At 32.9% G+C, this 23,856-nt stretch overlaps 1 protein-coding gene across 2 annotated transcripts in view; it reads left to right on the forward strand.

The window, feature by feature from the left end:
- The first annotated feature begins 460 nt into the window (after nucleotides 1-460).
- Not11 (CCR4-NOT transcription complex subunit 11) overlaps nucleotides 461-23,856 on the forward strand; it is a 37,836-nt gene continuing 14,440 nt past the window's right edge. For both annotated transcript variants that reach the window (XM_076474886.1, XM_076474888.1), the window contains exons 1-8: nucleotides 461-589; nucleotides 3,061-3,166; nucleotides 5,379-5,513; nucleotides 7,389-7,502; nucleotides 12,538-12,591; nucleotides 13,277-13,392; nucleotides 15,095-15,230; nucleotides 16,569-16,778. In XM_076474886.1, coding sequence (XP_076331001.1) covers nucleotides 552-589; nucleotides 3,061-3,166; nucleotides 5,379-5,513; nucleotides 7,389-7,502; nucleotides 12,538-12,591; nucleotides 13,277-13,392; nucleotides 15,095-15,230; nucleotides 16,569-16,778 — 909 coding nt within the window. In that variant the 5' untranslated portion in view covers nucleotides 461-551. The remainder of the gene's footprint in view (nucleotides 590-3,060; nucleotides 3,167-5,378; nucleotides 5,514-7,388; nucleotides 7,503-12,537; nucleotides 12,592-13,276; nucleotides 13,393-15,094; nucleotides 15,231-16,568; nucleotides 16,779-23,856) is intronic.

Raw genomic sequence — 23,856 nt, forward strand, 5'->3', positions numbered from 1 at the left:
TAGCAGTGTAAAACTAGAGAGAAGGCAGATAGTCATCACCACCCACTGTTAACTCTTGGGCTACTCTTTTACCAACAAATAATGGGATTGACTGAGGCATTATAATGCCCCCACAGCTGAAAGAACAAGCACGTTTGGTGCGACAGGAATTCGAACCCGCGACCCTCAGATTACGAGTCGAACCCACCTAATCATGCTGGGCCTGGTTTGGAAGATCGTAATACGCATAGAGGCAAATACAAGTTTTGACAAGAATTTTAATATGGTACTTTTCGTCTTTAGTCACATGATGCTCAGTCAGGAGTCATAATATCATAAAATTGATTACAATCGAAATGCTTTTAACAGTGTTTTTCACTCTAATCATATATATAAAATAAGACTGCTACTAATAATAACAAAGGCTTACCCTATATTTGATATACGTAAACAATTTAAGAAAGTTTTGCTTTAAAACTGTTATTGTGACAATTTACCTCTTTAATAATTTATTCAAATAAAATACCATAAATTAGTCCTTTGTGGCAGGTGGCAGAGTGTATTTATCGAATATGGCGCTGTCCATAAAAGAATTAAATTCTTTGTTAAGGTCAGTGGTTATTAAAAATACACCCGGGTGGAACATATAATATTTATTGAAACACTTTACTAATACATTTATTTTAAAGCTTATTAACGGTAGTATAGTATAAGATATAAATTAATCAAGTATTCTCAAATTTGTATTATTACACCTATTGCTACTACTAGTAGTAGTTGAAGGTAAAGTTAGGGACGTGTTAATTTAACACCAATATTGATACAAAATTCATTCTTGAAGCCGTGTCATTATATTATTCACCAGGTTAAAATTTAATTACCATTATCAAGTGCATACTTCCAGATACGTAACATTATATTTGTAGCAAATATACTTAAGGCTTAAAAAATTCAAAACGTCAAGTTTAACTTAACAATTTATAGGTGAACAATTTCGTTAAATCTGGACAAAAAATTTTGGTTTCTTCCTAGATTTACGTGAATGACATTGATAATAAACTTATGTGAAACTCGTAAGAGTAACATAAAAGTAAAAAAAAAAAAAAGTTACATGTTGCCGTATTACCTCATGGTATTGATATTGAGTAATTGCAAAATATGTTCTTATGAAAGCAGTTAATTTATTTAATTGTTATTATTAACATATATTGTCAAGTGATGTAGTGATAGAATGTGTCGTACATCCTTGTTCAGAATCAGTGAATATGGTTGTTGGTAAATTTCAGATAATTTCATCACAAAAATAACTAAACCAAATTCATTTAAAAACATTCTAGTACTAATACTAATAGTCAGTGCTTAATATTTGCCAGATCTATCTATCTAGACATGAGATTTGTATATTTTTTTTTAATTTATTTTTGTTAAATATAAAGTTGGAAACACTAAAGTTATTTCTAAGATGACTTTGTATGCATTGCAAATTGATATTTGTCTAATGTCATATAAAATGCTTTCCTCCTGCCCTATCCCAAACAACAGCCACAACAATGTTTAAACTTTTATCATGCAAAACCCAAAATCTTTTTACATCTGTCAACAATAAACCAGTGCCTTGTTTTTCAAAGGTTAATCACTTCTAATAGAGTATCATGATCTAATTAGTCAACAACATATGCATTTGCTCTTGGCAATTTCATTTTTCCCATTAGAATAAATAAGAGATGTTTTAATGTTGTTCTTTTATTGTACTTAAGATAATTATAATGTGAATTACATTTTTACATCTAAGTAAGTATGCTGCAAATTGCATAGTTTATCCAGGGTGTCAGCTTATGTTAGTGATGTAGGGTTGGATCTGAGCAAGTGCTGTTCTGTATGACTATTCCAGCTTGATCAGTTCACACTAAATTCTGAGTTGGTAATATTGTTCTGATTGTCAGTGCTGTAAAGTAATAACCAAGTCATACTTACTGTTAATATAGTTTTAGAATATTTAAGCATTACCTTTATATTGTTATCATGTATACAATCATTATTTGTAGTGAGAAACAGTGGTAACAAGCTTGTATGAGAATTTACTTATTTAGTAACACTAACTTTATTGTAAAATGCATGAAATGGTTGGTTATTGTGTGTAGTTTATATAAAGAATTTTAAAAGAGATTTAGAATTAAAATTCTTATTGCTGCCTACATATTTTTTATTTCTTTAAATTTATATTGCAAAGTCTTTATTAATTTTTCATTATGTTAAATGTAAACCACACTTTTTATGCATTACATGGAAAACTATAATTTCTGGTATCACTTGAACAGATGATTTACATGTTTAACTGAAACTTATCTAAAATCATCAGCAATGAAGGCTAATTACTCAAATGTCATCATATCACAGTTAACCCTAAAAAACTGTCATTAGTTTTTTTGAAACTCATTTTTCTGAACTATTCATACACCAAGCATTGATGGTAAGGCCCTGGTGATTTGATATAATTCAGTGTGATGATTGTCAGTAATTATTAATTTATTACTAATTATCAATTAGACTTCAGTGATTGTACAGTCTGTAACCATGACAAAATATTTATACACTTTAGTTATCAGTGGGTACATAATTTTGTTGCTTATAAGTTCCATAATAACATGATTCAGAAAATATTTTAAACAGAAATACTATTAATATAATTAATTACTGGCTGTGATATCCTATGTGTTTTAAATATAAAATTAGCAACTTTTTGTAATTATTAGAACTTTACACTGGGTGTTGTGGCAGATAAAACATTACTCAATATAATGTTCTATGTAGCCATCATGAAAACAAGTAGGTAATTTAGAGGTTAAAAAAATTGACTGCAGTATAGAGACACTGAAACATTAAAATCCTGTTATTTTAAGGTGCTTTGTGTCACTGCTTTGCTAATTCGGTTTTCCTTTTTCTGTAATATACAGTTAATATCACAAAAGCAGATTTAAACTTGAAATGTAAAACATGTAGTTTTGCCAGTATGTTTGTTGTTACATAAAATTCTCTATGAACATTCTGACTATAAATGAGTAACTTGTGGTTTGTTGATAGTATTTTGCAGGAGGATGTTACAGAACAGCAAACATTTGAATCATTGGCTTCAAGTTTTCACCAAAGTTTTAGTAAAGCAGACCATTTTCGAGTTGGCTGTGCTTTGGTATGGACTTTTATGGTATTCCTTTGATAACTCTCAGACAGTGGAATAGAATTAACAGACACAGACCTGCAGGTCTTGGTTAATGATTGTGAATAATAGATGTTAAGATTTATTGTTGTAATTGCCATAAATATATGAGTGTGAATCTTACTTTTATCATGTTGAATCCCTTTCTTGTTATAGACTGGGGAAGAAGAAATATTTACTCTGTGACAAAAAAAAGAGAGTACAAACTTTATCAACCAGCTCTGTATATTGTAAACGACAACAGTGGTTTATGATAGGAATTACAAGGAATTGTAGGAAATCTAACAGAATGTTCATATAAAAGTCACCTTAAATAGTAAAAACTTTAGTACAAACAAATCTTCAAAACCTTTACTACTGACTGTTAAAGACTGTACACAAATAAAAATATACAAGAAAAGCATGCATGTTAGACTTACAAGGAAAAGAAAACCCACTCAAAATGGCCCATTTGTAATTATTTTTCTTATTCTCTTTACAGCCTACGACAAACATGGCTTGGTATGGTGTACCCAAACCTTTTATAGGATATTAAATGTACTACAAAGATTGTAGGGATATTTAAAAATGAAATTGTTTTTCCTGTATTTTCCATAAGGTGAAAAATATAATAATTTTAGTGTAAATAATGTTGTCATTATTCTTTGAAGTCAACTTAAATACAGGGTGTAACAAGAATTAGCACTCAGTAATAGATGAAACATAAATGACTGTAACATGTAGATACTTACTGCTTTGTACTTTATACAATTAGTGTCTCTGGACAGCCAACCCATATATTTCATATGAAGTGTAGGAGTATAAAAAAAATCAATCATAATATTAAATTTTGTAACACATTTTCATGTAATAATTACTTTTAAAGACATGAAAGTTTTTTAGATGCATGTTTTATTTGAAAATGCTGCTTTTTGACTTGTGAAGTTTTATGTTTGATTAGTTGGGTTGTTTCTTAGTGTAGATTATGTTTACCCATTGCTGTGCATTATATATTGACAATTTAGTTGCTTAGAAATATTTACTATATTTTCATTCAAGTCTTCAGGTGCAGCTGAACATTTTTACATCTTTAACACTCCTACGAAAAGTGGGGCTTAATAGACCCCAGAGCAACTTGAAAGGTTATTAATATTAGGCTAATAATTTTGTATTTAAATGAAATTGCCATTTCATAATTAGTATAATTATTAGCCTAATATTAATAACCTTTCAAGTTGCTCTGGAGCCTATTAGGCCCCACTTTTTGTAGGAGTGTTAATTGATGAGATTTACAGCTTGAACTAATGAGATCAAATAGTTCATAGCTACAGTAAATCATAATGAACTGTATCAGCTAGGTTTATTGTCATTACAATGTTTAAAATTAGCTACCATACCAAGTAATCCTTTGTCCATAGTTAAGCATAAAAAAAGACAGCAAATAAAATAAATATAAGAAATTGAGAATTTAAAAACCTGAAAATAGGGATTGTTAAAAAAGTAAGAAAGCAAGGCTGGAGATACTATAGAAATTATTTAGTCAAACTATAAATTACTGTTATGACACCCTCAAATGTAATTCTAGGTTGTAGCATGGAGCCAAAATATGGGTTTGTAGTGCAAGTAATGTCTGCAATATCTCCAGCCTTGTTTGCTTATGTTATTTTACAACCCTTAATTGCAGGTTTTTAAATTCCGAATTTCGTATTTATCTTGTTTGTATTAAGACCCTTTAACCAACTTTATTTGTAAGAGATACCATGCTTTTCAAACATCACTTTTAACTTATTACTGCCAATATGATGCAGACTGGCATCCAGTGATGACAGTGGTGCATATTTGGCATTCTTTCTATGTATCATAAACATTAAAGTCTGTGAAACTTTATTTGTAAGAGATACCACGCTTTTCAAACATCACTTTTAACTTATTACTGCCAATATGATGCAGACTGGCATCCAGTGATGACAGTGGTGCATATTTGGCATTCTTTCTATGTATCATAAACATTAAAGTCTGTGAATAGAGTTAATAGTTTTTGTCTTTGGTATAAAGATAAATGGTGATGTAATGTTATTTATGCTAATAAATAATGGTTGGGTTTTTTTGTTTTATTTCTTGGTGTATTAAAATAATTAATATTGAAAATTTTGGTTTGGTTTAATTTCGAGAGTATGGATACCACAGGACATTGTTTTTCTTACAGGTAATTCTACTGCAACAACATGATCTGCTTCCTGGTAAAACCCAGCGACTAGCTGCTATATTTCTGCTGTATGAAATGTATCGAAATGATCCACCAGCATCAAATCCTTTTGCTACAGTGTTTGTGCATCTTTTGGTAATGCTTATTTGATAGAATGCTATTGTGTGAATATGTGTTTATTTTTTATGGGTTGAAACTAGGTTTTATCCAATACTGCAATAATAAAGGGTTGAGTGTGATGTGGTGGGTATTGTGCTGGACTGCAAACCTGTGGTTCCAACATTTGTGCCCCATTAGTAAAGAAAAAAAATTGTAATCCACACTTTGGGAATCTTTGGTGTATTATAAGGGTGACAGTCAATTCCCACTATTTAGCCAGATGAGTGTTGGTAGTGGGTGTTATTAATTAGCAGCCTTCTTTGTAGTCTGTCAGTTCAAAATAGGAACTGCAAATAGCAGCTTTGCACAATAAAAAACAAAGAAACATTTATACATTTTTACTTGATATGAAATTTCTTGATTTGGTTTTTCATAATAGTTATTGGCTTTCTATATCAGTATGTTTGTAGTTTAACTGAATTCTGAATGTCAGAGTGCTTGAGAATCATTTTGAAAACAATCTTGATAATTGAGAAAACTTTTATTTAAAATATTATTTCTAAATTAAGATTGTCTGTCAGATAACAAGTATATCTGTCTTCCAGAAATAAATCTTGAAGTGATTGTTGTTGAACAACTTCAAATATTAATATATTTTAATAAAATGTATTATTTTTGCTCATTACATGCATGCTTTTAAAATCTAACAAGTGTTCCAAATCTGTGGTTGCTTTCATGAAAACTGCATTTACAAGACACTTTGACCTTTTAGTTTTTATTCTGTTTGGTTGCAATAATTGAAATTTGCAAATAATTTTAGCTGTTGCTGTACTTTCTTCACAAGGACTGGAGCATCCAGTAACTACTGCTGTCTTTCTCACACAAGAACTGAAACATTGAAACTGTGTGGTAATCACTTCTCTCACAAAAATTGAAGCATTGAAACTGTGGTAATCATTGCTCTCTCTCTCTCTCACACAAGAATTGACACATCCAAACCATATGGTAATCGTTGGTCTTTTTTTTTTTTTTCCCACAAAAACTGAAACATCCAGATTGTGTGGTAACCATTGCCTCTTTTTCTTGTTAGGACTGGAGCATGAGCACCCAAACCATGTAGTAAACACTGCCCACTGCTCTCCTTCTCTTTCAATGATTAAATTATCTTCACTGTTTAGTTACCAGTGTCTTAGTGTTGCAAACACTGAAATATCTAAACTGTTTGATAATTACATTTACATTCTGGACTTGAGTATCTAATCACTATACACAGATATTCTTTACCTTATTGGGAAGATGAACAAGGATAGTGTTAACTTTTAAGTGTATGTTTGAATAAACATATAGCAAAATTTAGTGTTTGTTTAATATAAGGTTTTTATTTTGTACTGTTTAATATAAGGTGTTTATCTTGTATTCATTGCTTAACAAGGAACATACTGAACTTAATATTATTCAAAAACACAATAACAGTACCTTTCATACTGGCACGGCATGGCCAGGTGGCTGAGGTGCTTGACTTGTAATCTGGAGTTTGCAGGTTCGAATCCCTATTGCACCAAATATGCTGTCTGTTTCAGCTGTGGGGGCATTATAATGTTACAGTCAATCCCATTATTCTTTGCTAAAAGAGTAGCTCAAGAGTTGGTGGTGGGTGGTGAAGACTAGCTGCCTTCTCTCTCGTTTTACACTACTAAATGTGGGACAGCTAGCACAGATAGCCCTCGTGTAGCTTTGAGCACAATTAAAAACAAATAAACAAACAAACACCTCTTACAGTTGTTAAATTCTAATTTAAACATAATTAATTATCATAAGTTTTTATTTTGCATTTTTAATACAAGGTGTTTATCTTGTACTTGTTTAGTATAAGGTGATATATATTTATAAAGCTTTTATTTTCTTCTACAGCATTCATCCGAAGAAGAGTCGGGAAAGAAGCAGGAAGCTCGAATAATAATGCCTTCACTGTCAAATCCTGAAATATACTTTTTGTCCCAATTAATACTTATGCCATCAAAAGATGTAATAGTCTTTTATTTTTGTACAGATGAATAAGTGTTTATTCTGGTATAATATCTTACTACTTGTCACAAAAGATTTCTCAACTTGTACCACCCTTTATTGGCATACATTTATAAATTTTTGATTGCCACTAGCCTTGTTACTACAACTTATTATTGCATATTAACATGCAAGAACCACAGATCAATAGAAGTGCAACACTAATTTTATCAAAATTAGCATACTCTTTAATTATGCACATTAATTACTTCTTGATTGGCAGTTTACTAATTAGACATGGATTTTGTTTATGGTTTAATTAACTTATCCACATGTTTTTACTTTTGTGACTTTCTGCTTCAGTTAATTTATTGTATGTTGTTTTGTTTAGAAAGTTACTTTCTGTTTTGTTTATTTTCTTTCTTCTTTCCATTTTGAGAGTTGTGTGCTCTTAGTTTTGGGTGGTTATAACTACAAATGCTATTAATGTGGTAGTGAAAATCCTGAACACATCTAATTGGTTGAAACCATGATTCTCAGTTCACGAATTGATGGCTCTGGTCCATCAAGAGTTGACCACTTTCATGCTACAGTCAGAACATTGATGGTGGTCCTAACAAGGTTTTTAGTGATCTTTTAATTTGGGATTTGGACAGCCTTTTCACCTTTCCTGAATATGTGTCTTACTCACAAGTTGATCAGACCATTTCCCCTTTTGGGGTATTTGTTATTCAGGTATGTTTTGTTCTGTACTTATCACCCCATTCTTATATTCCACCCCTGTCATTCTAGAATGTTCAAATCTTACCACCTCCTTTGTCAAGTTAGGGCTTTCTGAGGTTATATGATACATACTGTTCTCCTCCATGGTTCCCAAGTCCATTTGTTTCTTCCTTGAAATACTCATCTTTTCCGTGAGCTTTCCTCATCACTCTTTTGGATTTTATTCAACAGTTCATTTGTCTGGTATTTTGTACCCTTTCTCCTGATGATTGTTGCTTTTTCTTGTTATCTTCCTGTTAGACCTGTCACCTTACTATGTTCCTGGCAGTATATTTTCATCTTCCTTAGGGAGACATCATTGGTGCTGTAACTGTTTATCTACGGTGGTGAATACTCTGTTCATTTTCTTTACAGGGGCTTTTATAGCATATTTGGATCCCATTCTATGGTATGTGTTGGCTGACCAGGTATACTTAGTCTTAAATTCACACTGCATGACCTGTGAATATGCTAGATGACTGTATGTTGAGACTCTTTCTACTACAGACCTGATATACTGTCCCAGATGCCACTAGCCATTAATTGATTGACTCTACCCCATACGTTTTTTATGCATCGATAAAATGTAAAAAACAGAAGCAAAATAACACATTACAAGGTCATTTTCTGTCCACCATTGAGATGGGGTCTTTCACTGGATCACTTATAAGTGTACTTAACATCCTTTTGCATCATTAGTGTGTTTGTCCTAGACCATACACTGATGGACTAACATGAGTAAAACAGACAGGGATTGCTTCCCATCTTTGATGATCTGTGGTATTTAATGGTCATCCTCCCATGGACCTGATATATAATTCCAGATGGTGCCAGTGGTGGATGATACACTGAATCAAGATGATTGCTCTACATTTCAATATAGGGTATTACAGTCATTCACCCATTGCTCTATCTTCGATGCTGTGGTCCTCCATATTCTTCAATGCATTATTTCTTCCCTTTTTAGTGGAGTATGGGAGTCCTTGCCACTTGTCAATTTCTAGCTGCTGGGATAGTGGACCATAGAGGCATGTTCTCCTAGATGTGCACAATACCACTCAGTTTGAGAGTAGGGAAGTGGTATTCTATGGGTGTTAATGGTGTAATACCCTTCCTGTGGTGGACATGATATACAATTCCTGATGATATCAGGTGTTGATTTTGCACTCTGCTATGTATATATATATATAAACAAAAACTTAATAAAAAATGCAATTTGCTCCTCTACCTGAGATATTCCTCCTTCCAACTGTCCTCTGGATACTGGTTCCTGGGGATCAGGTATTGGTCAGAGAAGGTTCAGGGATATAAGTCTTCATATGTGTTTGACTGGTACCCTTCTACCACACACTAGATCAGAAGTTCCCAATGCTGCCAGACTTTGGACTTAAGATGTAATGCCAAAATTGTGTACCCTCTTCTTACCACCCACTGGATGTTATTTTTTGGTGGATATGATGTAGGTTGTAACTAGAGAAAATACAACTTCCCACTTGTATTAGTTTGGGTACTCTCTTCTTACTATGAACTGGACGAACAAATTATCCATTGCCAACCAGTTTTTGGACTAAAGATGAACATTCACCTGGGTCCTCCTCCTTCTTACCATCTGTCAGTTTACAGTTGATTTGGTGTTGGTTATTTTTGAGGTGCATCCAGATCTGGGTGCTTGGGATGGGAGCTTCTCTACCCATTTTTGAAATGAAAGGTAGAGGACTTTTTTCTTTACCAAAGGCCTGATGTACAATTCCAGATTCAGCCAAACTTTAGCTGAGATATAACTCCAATTTACAGTCTGTCATGCCCTAGCCACTCTACATCAGAGGTTCCCATTATTTTGTATTTTTTCCAGATTCTGCTCTTTATGTTTTGGTGACTCGTTACTCAAGGATGAAGAGTATATCTGGCTCAGAAGTGGTGCAGTCTCCCACTTGGATGCTTTTTTCAAATTCCTTATTGTTACCTTATGGTTTTCATTTGGGTGCTTTCTGAAGAAGGATTGTCTTCTCACCAGCCCTCCACCAGTTCAGTGTTGATTTTTAGCTTTTTTTGAGGGGAGGTGATACATCATATTGGAAGTCAAAATTTTCCTAAACTGGTAATGTATTTCTGTAGATATGTAACTTTTTGTGTGAACCGGTTTGATTAGTTACAACTGATTTCAATGTGATTAACATATACAATTAGAGAGAGTTCTAGTTATGATAAGGGTAGTATTGCACTCCTGTTGTTATAAGGTTGCTGTATGATTGGTATGTTAGTGTACATTAATAAGTGGGAATAACAGGGTTAGTGATGAGTGAACATTTGTGCCAGTATTGGTCTGTACAAATTGAGAAAGGTTTTTATGAGTGGAGTTAAGTTTCTATTGGAAATACATTTTCAGTTTAGGAAAATGTTAACTTGTAGTGATTAAAATGAAAAAAAATATAACAAGAATCATGATTTTAAGTATTCTTATATCAGCCATTCTTCTAATAATTATCAGGTTATTCATGTGTGAATTTTTAGTCAGAATGAATTATTATTTGATAAAAGAATTATTTAGAATATTAAAAATGATAAAACAGTTAGGTGGGAAAAATGTTAAAACTGTTAGGTGAAGTATTACAGATTATAAAACATGTAGGCAGATAATTGAAAACTAGTATAAAACACATAAAAATGATGGGAAACCATTGTTGAATGATAAACGAAATTTATAGAATTCAATTAAAATGAATCTTTCCCTACATTCAGAATGCACCTACTCTTATTTCTTCAGTTTTAAAATAATTCTTCAAACACCACATTTTTTAAAAACTATGGAGAAAAATAAAGTTTTATTGTAAACAAAAGTATGTGTGCACTCTGAAAGAAAATTAAATTGCATTATTAAGCCTTTTCACAGTATTGTAGGTCAGGAAGTAGAAAACATAGCAGACATTCTGAGACAAGTTTTAAATCTTTCAAGTCTATAAAGGATAAAAGATATTTAGTAGTTATAAGTGTGTATTTTTCTTTTTTTTTAAAGACTTGGTAGATAATATACATATATGTTAAAATACCAAAGTAATATCACCAATTAACATTTCTTTACCACTTAAAACTTTTTAACACTGGCACATTTTCAACTGCACAAAGAGTAAAAGATATTTAGTAGCAGTAAACGTTTATTTTTCTTTATGTTTTAAGGCCAAGTAGGAATATATATGTGTTAATACCACAAGAATATTTTTTAACTAATGTTTATTTGCCATTTAAAACTTTTTATACACTGACTTTATGATGTTAGTAATAGTAGTCCTATTCATAGTTTAATTTAAATATTAGGCCTAATAAATGAATGTAATGTAAGGCTTAGCTGAACACTACTTGGTAAATTTTATTTTATTTTTGGTTACAAAGCAATGTCGTAAAATTTTTGAATTAAACTATTTCGTTATTATATATATATATGTGTATGTATAACCTTTCTAACAAATCAACATGAATATTGAGCATCCAATATAAACACCATAGTTAGCTTAAGAATAATCAAATGATAGTTTTTCGCTAAGCAGTGATGTATATTTTTGAGCACTACCAAAAAAGGAGTAAGGAAGCATTCTTGATAGAGTGGCAAAGGGAATAAGCCTTTTATAGTTAGTGATAAAAATTTAGTATACTTTGTCAACAGTTAAAATGGCATGATGGTTAAGGAGCTTAACTCACAATATTTTCATGCTTTTTTCAACTGTGGGGACATTGTAATATGATAGTTAATCCCATTATTTGTTGATAAATGACAGTCCAAGAGTTGGTTGTAGGCGGTGTTGACCAGCTGTATTTCCTCTTGTCTATGACTTCAAAATTAGAGACAGCAATGCAGATAGCTCTTGAGTATCATTGCAGGAAATTCAACTAAACAATCAAAGGCTCTGTATAATCAAACACTAAGCAAATTCATTCAGGATGTAACTGCAGTTAGTTGTTTTTAATCAAATAAGTGTAGTTATAGAAGTTAGACACTCTTAAACTTACAAGATTAAGTAATTTCATCATTTGGTAACCTGTCAACCAATACTGATGTATAGTTTATTTTCAGAATGATTTATCCTGGTAATGTTGAGACCCAAAATTTTGCTCAGATTCTGGATACGGTGTGTTTCAGAAGAGACCTCCATACATATTGAGATAATTTTTCTTGTAAACTATTATCTTCAGTGCTTGTTTGATTTTCTTAACAGAAATAGTTTTAGGGAAATGAAGTAAAAGTCATAAAACAGATAACATGATGATTATTTTCATTAACAAAGCTTTACTATAATTACAGCTATTTAAGAAAACTCCAACACAAATATTAAGTATGGACACTGGAAGCATGCAGGTAAAAATTGACTTATATGCTCATATCATGTATTAAAAGTCTGAGAAGCAAATATTAGAAACTGAGAATCCTTAGTTATTGTATGGGCATCTTTTTGTGATATGTGTATGCTATGTACTTGTTTGAGTTTATTAATCAAAACGAATATAAGATTACTTATTGAAATGTATATACTATGTACATGTTTATGTCTATTAATTAAAACAAATATTAGACTCAGATTACCTAGTAACTGTATATGTATCTTTTTATAATATCAATGTACTATGCGCATGTTTGTCTTCAATAATCCAAACAAATGTTAGAAACTAAGAATACTTAGTGACTGTACATGACACATGTCATGAATACAGATATAGATGGAAGTGTTGGTAGATGTGTTATAAATACAGGTATAGACGGAAGTGTTGGTAAACATTATGAATACAGATATAGACAAATATCTTGGTAAACACGTGTTATGAATACAGATATAGAGGGGTAAATTGTTTTTAGTGAAAATGTAAATGTGTAATGAGCTATTAGATTTGTTGCTTTAATGTTTTACCCATTCCCTCTCAAATTACGATTAAGTCGTAAAGCAGTTTACTAGAGTTTTAGGTGTAATAAACATTGAAATATATTTGTGTAAGTTAGGCATATTTTTACATTCTTTTCAATTAAAAGTTTGATCTTGTGCTTGCAGTCTTTTGATATAAGTGGACTGCAGTTGGCTTTAGCAGAAAAGCAGTCTCAAATGACTCAGATGAGCAAGTCGGGCATACCTGTGGTCATATCTGATCCTGATACCAGAAACAGTGGGTGAGAAGTTACTTTTTGTTGATCTTAAAAACATTTATTACCACAAATGAAGCATAATATGGTACCCGTAGTACTACATCTGAAAGTGGAAATAATGTTTTAAAATAAAATAGCACTAATTTGTACCTTGTAATATCAATATAAGTGTGATTTTATCCAGTCAGGATGTAAGCTACAATTAGTTGTTTTTTTAATTCAAATAAGTGTAGTTATAGAAGTTAGGCACTCTTAAACTTATAAGATTAAGTAATTTTATCATTTGGAAACATGTCAACCATTACTGGTGGATATTTTATTTTCAGAATGATTTATCCTGGTAATCTCAAGTCCCAAAATTTTGCTTAGCATGATGATATGGTATAATTTCCTATGTGTCAAATCAAACCAAAGATAACATGTTATAGTTTTATAAAACTTTATAGGAAAGTTTTAAAACATTGTAGGAAAATACAAAGTAATTGACATTTACAAGAAGAGGTGTGACACATTTCGTATGTGTCAAATTAAACCAAAGATAACACGTTATAATTTTATAAAATTTTATAGGACAGTTTTAAAACATTGTAGGAAAATACAAAGTAATTGACATTTACAAGAAGAGGTGTAACAGTTTTGTTTGTTAAAATCTTTTTTTTACAGTGAAATCTTTTACATTTCCATTCACCTGAATTTCTATATATATTGCACATAAAAATTATTTTATTTGTAGAAGTTACACAATGTCTAAAATGTTGACATCAAGGTTTGAATGGTTTCTTTTTACAGTAAAGTAAGAAACCCGTTTGAGAGGTTGGTTGAATTGACAGTGCACACACACAGACATTTTAGAATTAAAGACTTCATTAAAACACTAATACTTTAATTCTTACTTTACAATAAGTTTTAGAGATGACTTCTGTCCTTGTTTTGATGTTTTATAAATTGTGACAGAATTTGGTGATCATGAAATTTTCATTCAGTTTATTACTAATGGTAGAATTTATTCATAAGTTTTACCTTCAGTTCTGTGTGGAAATCAAAATAGTTATTTCTTCACATTTATATACAAATGCTGATATTCTTTGCCTTGCAAGCATATAGTTCCAGGTTACATACTTTATGTGTAATGTATAATTGATGGTATGGTTAGTGATATGTATATCATAATTACATATAGAAGATTAATATTCAACAGTCAAATGAAATCAAACCAAAATGAAGGACTGCATTAAAAATAGCAATTTAAACCTCTGATTAATGATATTTACTGATAAATAAAAACAAGACCAAATAAAAATCATAGACTCTGCACAAATCAAAAGGATTCCCAGGGTACAGGCTGTAATGTGGGATACAAAATGTACCCTTACTTTTTCAGATGACTGCAAAAGTAGGACCCATCTAACATGAAGAACTTTATAAATAATAATAATAAAATAATCAAAATTAAATACTAAAAAAATCTAATCTAATTTTTTCATGTCAGACTGGAAAATGGAGGTTAAAACTGATAGACAGTGTATTCCCACCACAATGTGTATCCTACTTCTACAGTCACCTCGAAAACTTAGGATACATTTTTTATCCCATATTAGAGCCTGTATTCTTGGGATTCTTTTGATTTTTGTGCAATGTTTTTGATTTTTGTTTAGGCTTCTATTTGTTCACTTGAAAATATCATAATTATGTATATGTATATCTACAAGGTTTTTATTTCATCTAGAGATTCAACAGCAGAAAAAGATTCAGAGAGAAAAACTGCCGAGTTTCTTCTAACTGGTCAAAATGCTCCTGTCGAACAGTGTTTCAGACCTGAGTTTGTTCGCTTAGCTCCACCTCTCCACGTCTGTGAAGATGAGGTTAGTTCAGTTTCAGAAACAAAGCTTGTTATATTTCTTTTTCTGTGTGTACCTCACATACAAAATCTTGTGATGTGAATCAAGCTGCTCTCTCTCCCTCCCCCTTCCAGTTGCTCAGCAGTAGGTCTTATGATCCATAATGCTAAAAATTGGATTTTAATATATTTGATAACCACAGCTCTGATAGTTGGCCAATTGTGCTCAACTACAAACAGACAGTTGTTACAGTGGCTATGCTAACCCTTGTTTGTTAACTTAAATTTATATTTTTGATATTTCATAATAACAGCTTTTGATAATCTGTGTTATTATTTTTTTTAACCTTGGAAGTTTAATATGTTATAGAAAAAGATCTTGGTAATAATCATGTTTTTTTTCTTTTTATGGAGTTTCTCATGTATTGTAATGAAAGCTTTCGGTAATTGTTTTCTTTTTTGCATTATCAGAAATATCAGTTTTATTTGGTAGATTCATACACCTGGTTTAAATTTCCAAAAACTGTAGGTAACATGACAGTAATAATAATAATAAAAACAAAGAGGATAATTTAATTTTATAGTGTCACATATCTGAGGATATTATTCTTATGAATTATTTGATTTCACATCTTACCTTAGAAATCATATGAAGTACAACAAATTGTGCTGTTTCATCAGGTTGTGTATTTTAAAAGTGTTGATTAATCTTATGTAGAGACAGCCATACAGTCTGTAGTTTTGATGTTGGGTTGTGTTGAAGGATCTTGATCCATAATATAACACTATTTTAAAAACTTCTTTGTATTACATTTTTATCCAAATAAGCAATCGTGTACTGCAGCCAAGCCAATAAAAATGCCACCTGTGTGTGAATTTTTGAAGGAAAGTTGATTTGTTCTAATAGCCCTAAAAGATGTCTTGAATGAGTGACAAAAGCTGGTTATGAATCTAAAATACACAGCAACAAGTTTAGATCTAAAAGTTAAAGCAACAATTAATTTTAAATCTCAACTTACAAGCTATAAGTTGATTTGGAATGTGAAATATACTCTCTCTGATATATAACAAAATATAGGAAAAGTTGAAAGTTCCAGAATATATAACTTTTTTTCTTCTAAATTAGAGTGATAGAAATTGATTTCATATCTAAAATAAAAGGTTGATTTTTAACGTAAATTACAAAAGCAAAATACAAAATCAGGTTACCCACATAGATGGAAAACTAATTACAATTAGTCATGGCTTCTGTTTCACTGAAAATTAATTGGGTAAGATATTGTGAAAAGCATATTTTCAGTTCTGAAAATCATTGAGCAAAATTAAACATGCACCTAAGATTAGATTTTATCCTACATGATAGCTGGTGTGGATGAATCCCACTCAGAAAGCGGATCACAAAGTAGCCTGGGATACGTCAATGTGTGTCAGTAATGCCGTTGGGGTTGAAGCTAAAAGACTAATGGCTAAAGCATTTCGTGGTTCCTTAACATTGGCCCAACAGTCACAGCTGCTGTCAGAGTTGAAGCAAGATCCCAAGATAGTTTACCACATAGGCCTAACTCCTGCAAAGGCAAGTATTCTGCTTCAGTTGTATAAAACTCATTACTGCTTTCTATACTCATTAAAAAAATATTAACGACTGAATTGATTAATTTTCTGTTTTATATCAGTCAGACTGAAACAAAAGGTGTTTCCTTTTAGTGTAGCAGATTGATTTTATAGAAATTTCACACACAAACCTGAAAAAGTGTAAGCAGTAATAAGAACAATCTGAATGTATGCAAATAATATATAAATATGAAGTACTTCATAAACAGTTATGAGTAGTAACTGGTTTTTTAACATTCCAAAAAGCCAATTGTAGACAAGACAATAACTTTTAAATGTTGAACAGTAAAACAAGTAAATGTAATATTTTATTGATATGAACCAAATCCCTATTGCTTGTTCAACAAGTAAAGCAATTAAAAAAAATCTTTTTGCATTTCACAAGCCTCTTATTCCTACTTACCTTCTCAGATCATGTGGTTTAGCTAATTTACATGTGCAACTTATCCTATGACAAACCTCCCCCAGAAGATATGCTTCATGCACACGACTCATGTCACTCCCTCTGTTCTATTCTACCTAACTATCACTTCTCATTTGGCAAAGTTTGTGTTAAGATGTTTTCTTTAGTGCTCTTTCAAATCAAATTTTAATTAATTTTTTTAAAGTATAAATTTACAACCAGTAATTTCTATTTTATTAATTATTGTGGAATTATTTCACTTTGAAACTCATTTACCAATATTAATTAATTTTCCATGTTTGTCTTTTTTTTACCATCACAGCTGTGTTTGGTTTACTTTATGAATTCCAGTATAATTGTTCACACATTGAAGGTTTTACATATTTACTCAGGCTTCAGGTGGGGGGACCTCAACTAAGGAATTATTGGCACTTCTTCATTAATATTGATCATTACTTGAATTATTCTTCTCTTGATTGATAACCTTCATGAATAAACCAAGACTGTTAGGGCTGACAAAGTATTTAACAATCTTTTACCTCCACTCATATTGTTGTGTCTTCCCAAGTTTATACTGCATGATCAACGAGGCCTCATACAAATTTATTCTCAAGACGGCTGTCATGGGTATTAAAGTTAAATTGGAATAAAGCACAGAACAATGTTTCTATTTTCTTAGGTCATCTTCAGGTCAACTAAGAGAGTTTGCAATTGACCTCATATAGACATGATTTCATGGATGTGTTCTGTTTTATTCATCTTCCTGATTTCCTGAATTCCTCTCCTTTTCTTGTTCCATGTTTTCAAGATTTTGTGTTTCCACTATCTCCTAATATTGGAGTTCACGATGAACATTTTGTATCTCAGTTATATGTTGGCACATGCATGCCTCACCTTTTGCGGACCAGTTTTCTTTGGCTTATTTTTCATTCCTGGATTCACAAAATTTGGAATACATTTGCAGGATGATTCTGATAGTCCTTTTCTCTTGTCTCGTGTCCAATTTTCTTCCTTCATCTTGCCCTTGCATCTATCCTGTAGTACTTGACCACATCTGTATTCTCTCCAAAGTAATCCATTGTGAATCTGAGGATTTTTTGGGGCATACATTTGCCCTAATTATGTTCTTGTTGGCATGTTTGTTCACTTTGGCTCTTTCTTTTATGTACATGGTTCCTTTGTTGTTAGGACTTTATGGGGAGATATGCAGTTTTTTCCCATATTAACTTACCATCTTCTTATCTCTGCGACTTTCACCTCACACCATTTCTCTATCAGTCCGTCTTTGTAGATTTTCTGGTGACTTTGGAATCTTGGGTTGAATCTGTGAGACATCAGTTAACTCTTCTAATTTTATTTTGCATGGATTTTCAATAATCCCCTACATCTGTTCCCATTTTACTCTTTCCCAACTCTTACCTGTTCCTTCCATAAGGGATTCTTTTTCTCATCTTTTTCTTTGATGACAAGGATCATGAACAGTTTAAGTGACCACCTTGTGAGTTCTGGTCTGTTGGGGGCTTTTTCATCCCAGTTTGTTTTTCTGCAACATGATTTTGGCAGGAATCTGTCATTCCTTTAAGTTTTATCAGGGGGACTTGTCATCCAACTCCTCTCCCCTTCTCCATTATGTCAGATTCCCATTTCTTTTCTGTTGCATAAGAATCCTACCAAATGTCAGCATCTGTATAAGGCATGACAAGATATTTTCTTTAAATATGCCATCAAACCCATAATTCATCCTTCTCCAGTGTTTTATTCCAGACTGTTTAGAAAGAAATTGACAATTTGTGCCAAATCTGTCATGCCTTAATCCCTTCTTGGTGCTACTTCATTTTACTATGGAGTAATTTGTCACTCTCAGATAGACATTTTTCTGGGTTTATGGATGACCAAGGTTGATGTCTTGAATACTTATCTTCATATTTCTGTATTGATACACCATCTTTGGTTTGTTCATCACAGTGTGATTTATCAATTTTGCACTCTTTCTTTTGGGTTTGCTACAGCCTCATATGTCTTTTTGTCAGGTGGCCAAGGCTTTTGCAGGTCTTATGCACACTTGAAGGTTGTGCTTCCACCATTACATGGACAACTGGCCTTTCTTGGTTCATTCTGAACTGGAGTCTACCCAACACATTCACCTTCATCTCTTGGAAGTTGCTTGGGGTAGTTGGTTAATCAAGTTGGAGAAATCTTTCCTTATTCCTACCCAGTGTCTTATCCATTTGGGATTTATATTCAATACACATCTCAGTCATGTCTAACCTTCTCCTCCTTGATTCTGTTCATTGAAGCAAGCAGTCATCAATACCCTTCCTGCTCCCTTTCTTACTAGTTGCAAGGTTCTGTCTCTTTTGGGGATGTGATCACCTATGGTGGCTCTTATCCCCATGGGTTGTGTTCATGTGAGATCCCTTCAGTGGACTCTTTATAACCAATAGAACCTTGTGCACACTTGAAGTTCACACATATTATCCTTTTCCTTCTATTGTTGATAACCTGTATTGATGATTGAACAAGGCTCACACTTTGGCAGAGACTTTACTTTCTCTTCCACATTCAAATCTTTATATTTTTATGGATACTTCCCACATGGGGGGCATGGGTCAAGTACTAACTTGCCTCAGGTCTGTGGTTTGTAACAGAAAGGTCTTCCCATATCAAGACCTTAGAGCTGCTTACTTTCCAGTTGGCTTTGGATTATTTTCTTCCTCTTATCTGCAATTATCTAGCTTTGATCAATACAGACAATTTTACAGTTATAATGGATGTATATCAGTCTCTAATGTAACACACATTCTTATTCACTTTTGTTCTCAAACACTGGATTGTCTGTTTTGGACCCACACACACAAGGTATTCATCTCCTTGCATGTCGTGTTCCAGGTGCTTTTATCCGGGTTGCAAATAATTTTTTTCCACCTGGACAAACTTATTCAACAGAATGGCCTTCAGATCCTCAGGTTTTACAGTGGTTATGCATTTAGGGGGGTAATCAGCACCTGGATGCATTTGTCACCATTCTCAATACCAAATTCCTTCAGTTTTGGTTTCCAGTACCTCGTCACTTGCTCTTGCTGTTGATGCATTCAGTCAGGATTGGACAGACAGATCCCTTTATCTTCCTGTCTGTCTCCTTCAAAGGATGATTTCTATCATGCACTTTACTTCATTTCAATCCTTCTGATTGCTCCATATTGGATGGTTTATCCATTGTTTCTATGGCTGGTTCAGATCCAGTTTGCTCCACCATTACCTCTTCCCAACACTCCATTCCTTGTATGGCAGCCTCACCCCTGTGTAGTTCATCCTGCCAATCCTGCACTTCGTCTTCACACCTAGTTTTTGTCAAGACCTTGGCAAAGAAATCTAATTTATCATGGCAAGTAGCTTTGTTGGTATGTTCTTTTTTTACCTTTTTACAAGGAGGTTTATAAACATAAGTGGAACATCTTCCACCATTGCCATTGACCTTTGGGCTGGGGGTTCTCCCCTGCTCATTCCATTGGTCCTGTTATTGCAGATTTCTTCACTTGATTGTTTGACTAGGGGTCTTTGGTCTCCCTGATTGCAAGTTATCAGATGGCTTCATGTCTCAGTTTTTGTGTTTCTTGGTACCAAAAAGTTTTTGCCTCTTATACCTTGTCCCTCCTATTATGTTACTATCAAATGAGTTGCCTCACACACCTTGCAGCTATTCTGGATTGGAATGTTAATGTAGTGCTTAATTGCATTGCTTTACCTCAGTTTTAGACTTTGCCTTCATGTTTTATTTATCCCCTAAAGTATATTTCCTTCTCCTTTATCTAGATAAATCCTTCCTTCACAATACCTTGACAGTTAGGGAGGGTAATTCCTCCTCCTTTCCAATGTCCCTTCCTTTTCTCACCTCTATTCCTGATCTGATCTGGATAGTTTGGTGTCTCCTGTTGATACTGTTTTTATGTTGCACAGCTGCTGTCTGTCATAATCATTCCCATCTATTCACCTCATGGCAACTATCCTTTGTTTGTGATCTATCTCCTTCCATCTTTACTAATTGAGTTTGTATTTCAGTTTGAATGTCTTATTTTTCCTTGTCTCCTTCTTCCCATAATTTATTCTAGGTGTCTTCCTCTCAGATCAGACACCTTACATTTATGCTGACATCTCATCTGAATTGCCCTTTAGAAGACATTTTCCAAGCAGGCATTTGGACCACTCCACATACTTTCATCTCTCACTATCTGTATCATGTTGCTGTTTCTTTGTAATTGGTTGTTGTCTTCCATCTACAGTCATCCTTCAGAGTCCTGTGCAGTTATCACTGGATAAGTTTTCCTTTTTTGTCCTTAGTTATCTTTTTTAAGGGACCTATCCCATGTTTTGATCTCAATCCCACTTTGTGGCAATTGGTACTTGGCTGTGTACACTTCACTTACTTAGTTTGTTATTCAAATATTCACTGGAAGGCTATGTTGATTTTATTTTTATTCCATGGCCATCAAATGTTCTGTAATATACTAGAGATGAGGTGCTCCACAACATCACTTGGAGGTTATTCCTTGTGATACATGTGGACATTATTGGTCGCAATGGACAATCTTGTTTATGAGGTTTGGGGATGCCGTATATTTGTGGTGTGCGTGAGTCGGTTTTGCATAGGTAGGAATAACTGACTCACGCACACCACAAATATACGGCATCCCCAAACCTCATAAACCAGATTGTCCATTATGACCAATAATGTCCACATATGAATAGTTTAATTACAATCTTGGTAAATACATAGCATGGGCATTTTTCAAATATGTAACATCAGCCAGCTCATTCATCAAAGACTCTTTTAATTTCAAGTCTAATCTTAATCAACTCAATCATAAAGCCTTAATGGCCAGTTTCGATGTTATATCCCTCTTTACAGAAGTTCCAACCACTGAAGCCTGCAAGATAGCCTTAGAACTCTATATCCAAGACCTTAACCCATCTATAGACATTCCCAGCAACCAATTAGCAACCCTCATAGAATTCACCACGATGAAGACAAACTTCAAGTTCAACAACCACAACTATATACAAACAAATGGCCTAAGCATGGGCAACCCAGTATCACCAGTTCTAGCCAATATTTTTATGACACAAGTTGAAACACAAACAATTAACACAGCATTACATCCACCACTCTACTGGTACAGATATGTAGATGACACAATTGTGAGATTCACATCTACAGAACACACACTTAATTTCTTCAATCACATTAACTCTATAAATCCCAACATCAACTTCACATGTGAACAAGAAGGAAGCAATCAAATATCATTTCTTAACCTCAAAATTACAAGAACCAATACACAATTTAAAACAGAAATCCACCGAAAAATCACCCATATTGGACTATACATTCTTTGGGACTCAGCACATGAAACAAAACAAAAACTCAACATACTAAGAAACCAAATAAACACAGCCATAAAACTATGCTCACCAGATAAAATTAACAATGAATTAGACAAAATAAAACAATACTTCATCAACATCAATAAGTTTCCTCCACAAACCATAGAAAACATTATATGCACACATCTAGACATAAAGCAAAATCAACCAACAAAAGTAAATATATCTCGCGAATCAAAAAATCACGAAACCATATACTGCTGCATACCATATATTACTGACATCATCAGAAAAATACCCAACATCTGGCAAAAACTAGTAACAAAATATGACATTCCAGTTAATACCAAATTTATTCAAAAACCAGGCACAAAACTGAGGTCTATACTATGTAAAAACTACACTGACAAACATCAGACCAACATTATTTATAAAATGCAATGTGATAACTGCCACGACTTCTATATTGGAGAAACAAGTAGAAAAATGGAAACCAGATTTAAAGAACATAAAAAGTTACCTTCACACGTTTTGGAACACTGCAAGTCAAATAAACACAACATAACCATAGAAAACACTCAAATACTAAATAAAGAAACAAACATAAACAAACGCAAAATTAAAAAACCCTTACTTATACAACAACTTAAGCCCAAAATAAACCAATACAAAGGAACACCTTTATATCTATATTAAAATATAACATAATAAATAATAATAATAAAAAATATATAAAATTGTATATTCAAACATCTAAGCCCACCCTCTACATTTCGACACTCATTACGCAACCCCTTTCAAACGTGTGGTCAGCTTCCGGTCAGTTACCTCTCTCTTTCTTTATGAACCTGACGATGACCGAAGAAGGTCAAAACGTTGTTCACTCCTCTACGTAAAAAATTTTCTCAACCCAAACAAGCCGTTTTTACATATATAAATCAGGTCTGGTCTGCTCTTCAGTATTGGGTTTCATGGTAACCTGTTGCACTGGAGACCTCTATTGCATCTTTCTTTGTGTTTCTTCCAATGGAATAAGAGAGTTCTTTTCACTTTCCAGTTCCAAGCTGCTGGGGTAGTGGATCATGGCTTCCTCCTGAATGTGAAATATACCATATTAAAATAACACATCCATTCAGTTGATAATAGGTTGGTTGTGTTCTGCTTGTGCAAACATGAGCTGATGATTGGGTTTCCTCATCCTACCCATGCCTGGATGTCACTTCCAGGTGATCAAGTTTTGGATTTAGAGCTGCAC

This window comes from Tachypleus tridentatus, chromosome 13 (genome assembly GCF_004210375.1).
Source record: "Tachypleus tridentatus isolate NWPU-2018 chromosome 13, ASM421037v1, whole genome shotgun sequence".
Classification (NCBI taxonomy): Eukaryota; Metazoa; Arthropoda; class Merostomata; order Xiphosura; family Limulidae; genus Tachypleus; species Tachypleus tridentatus.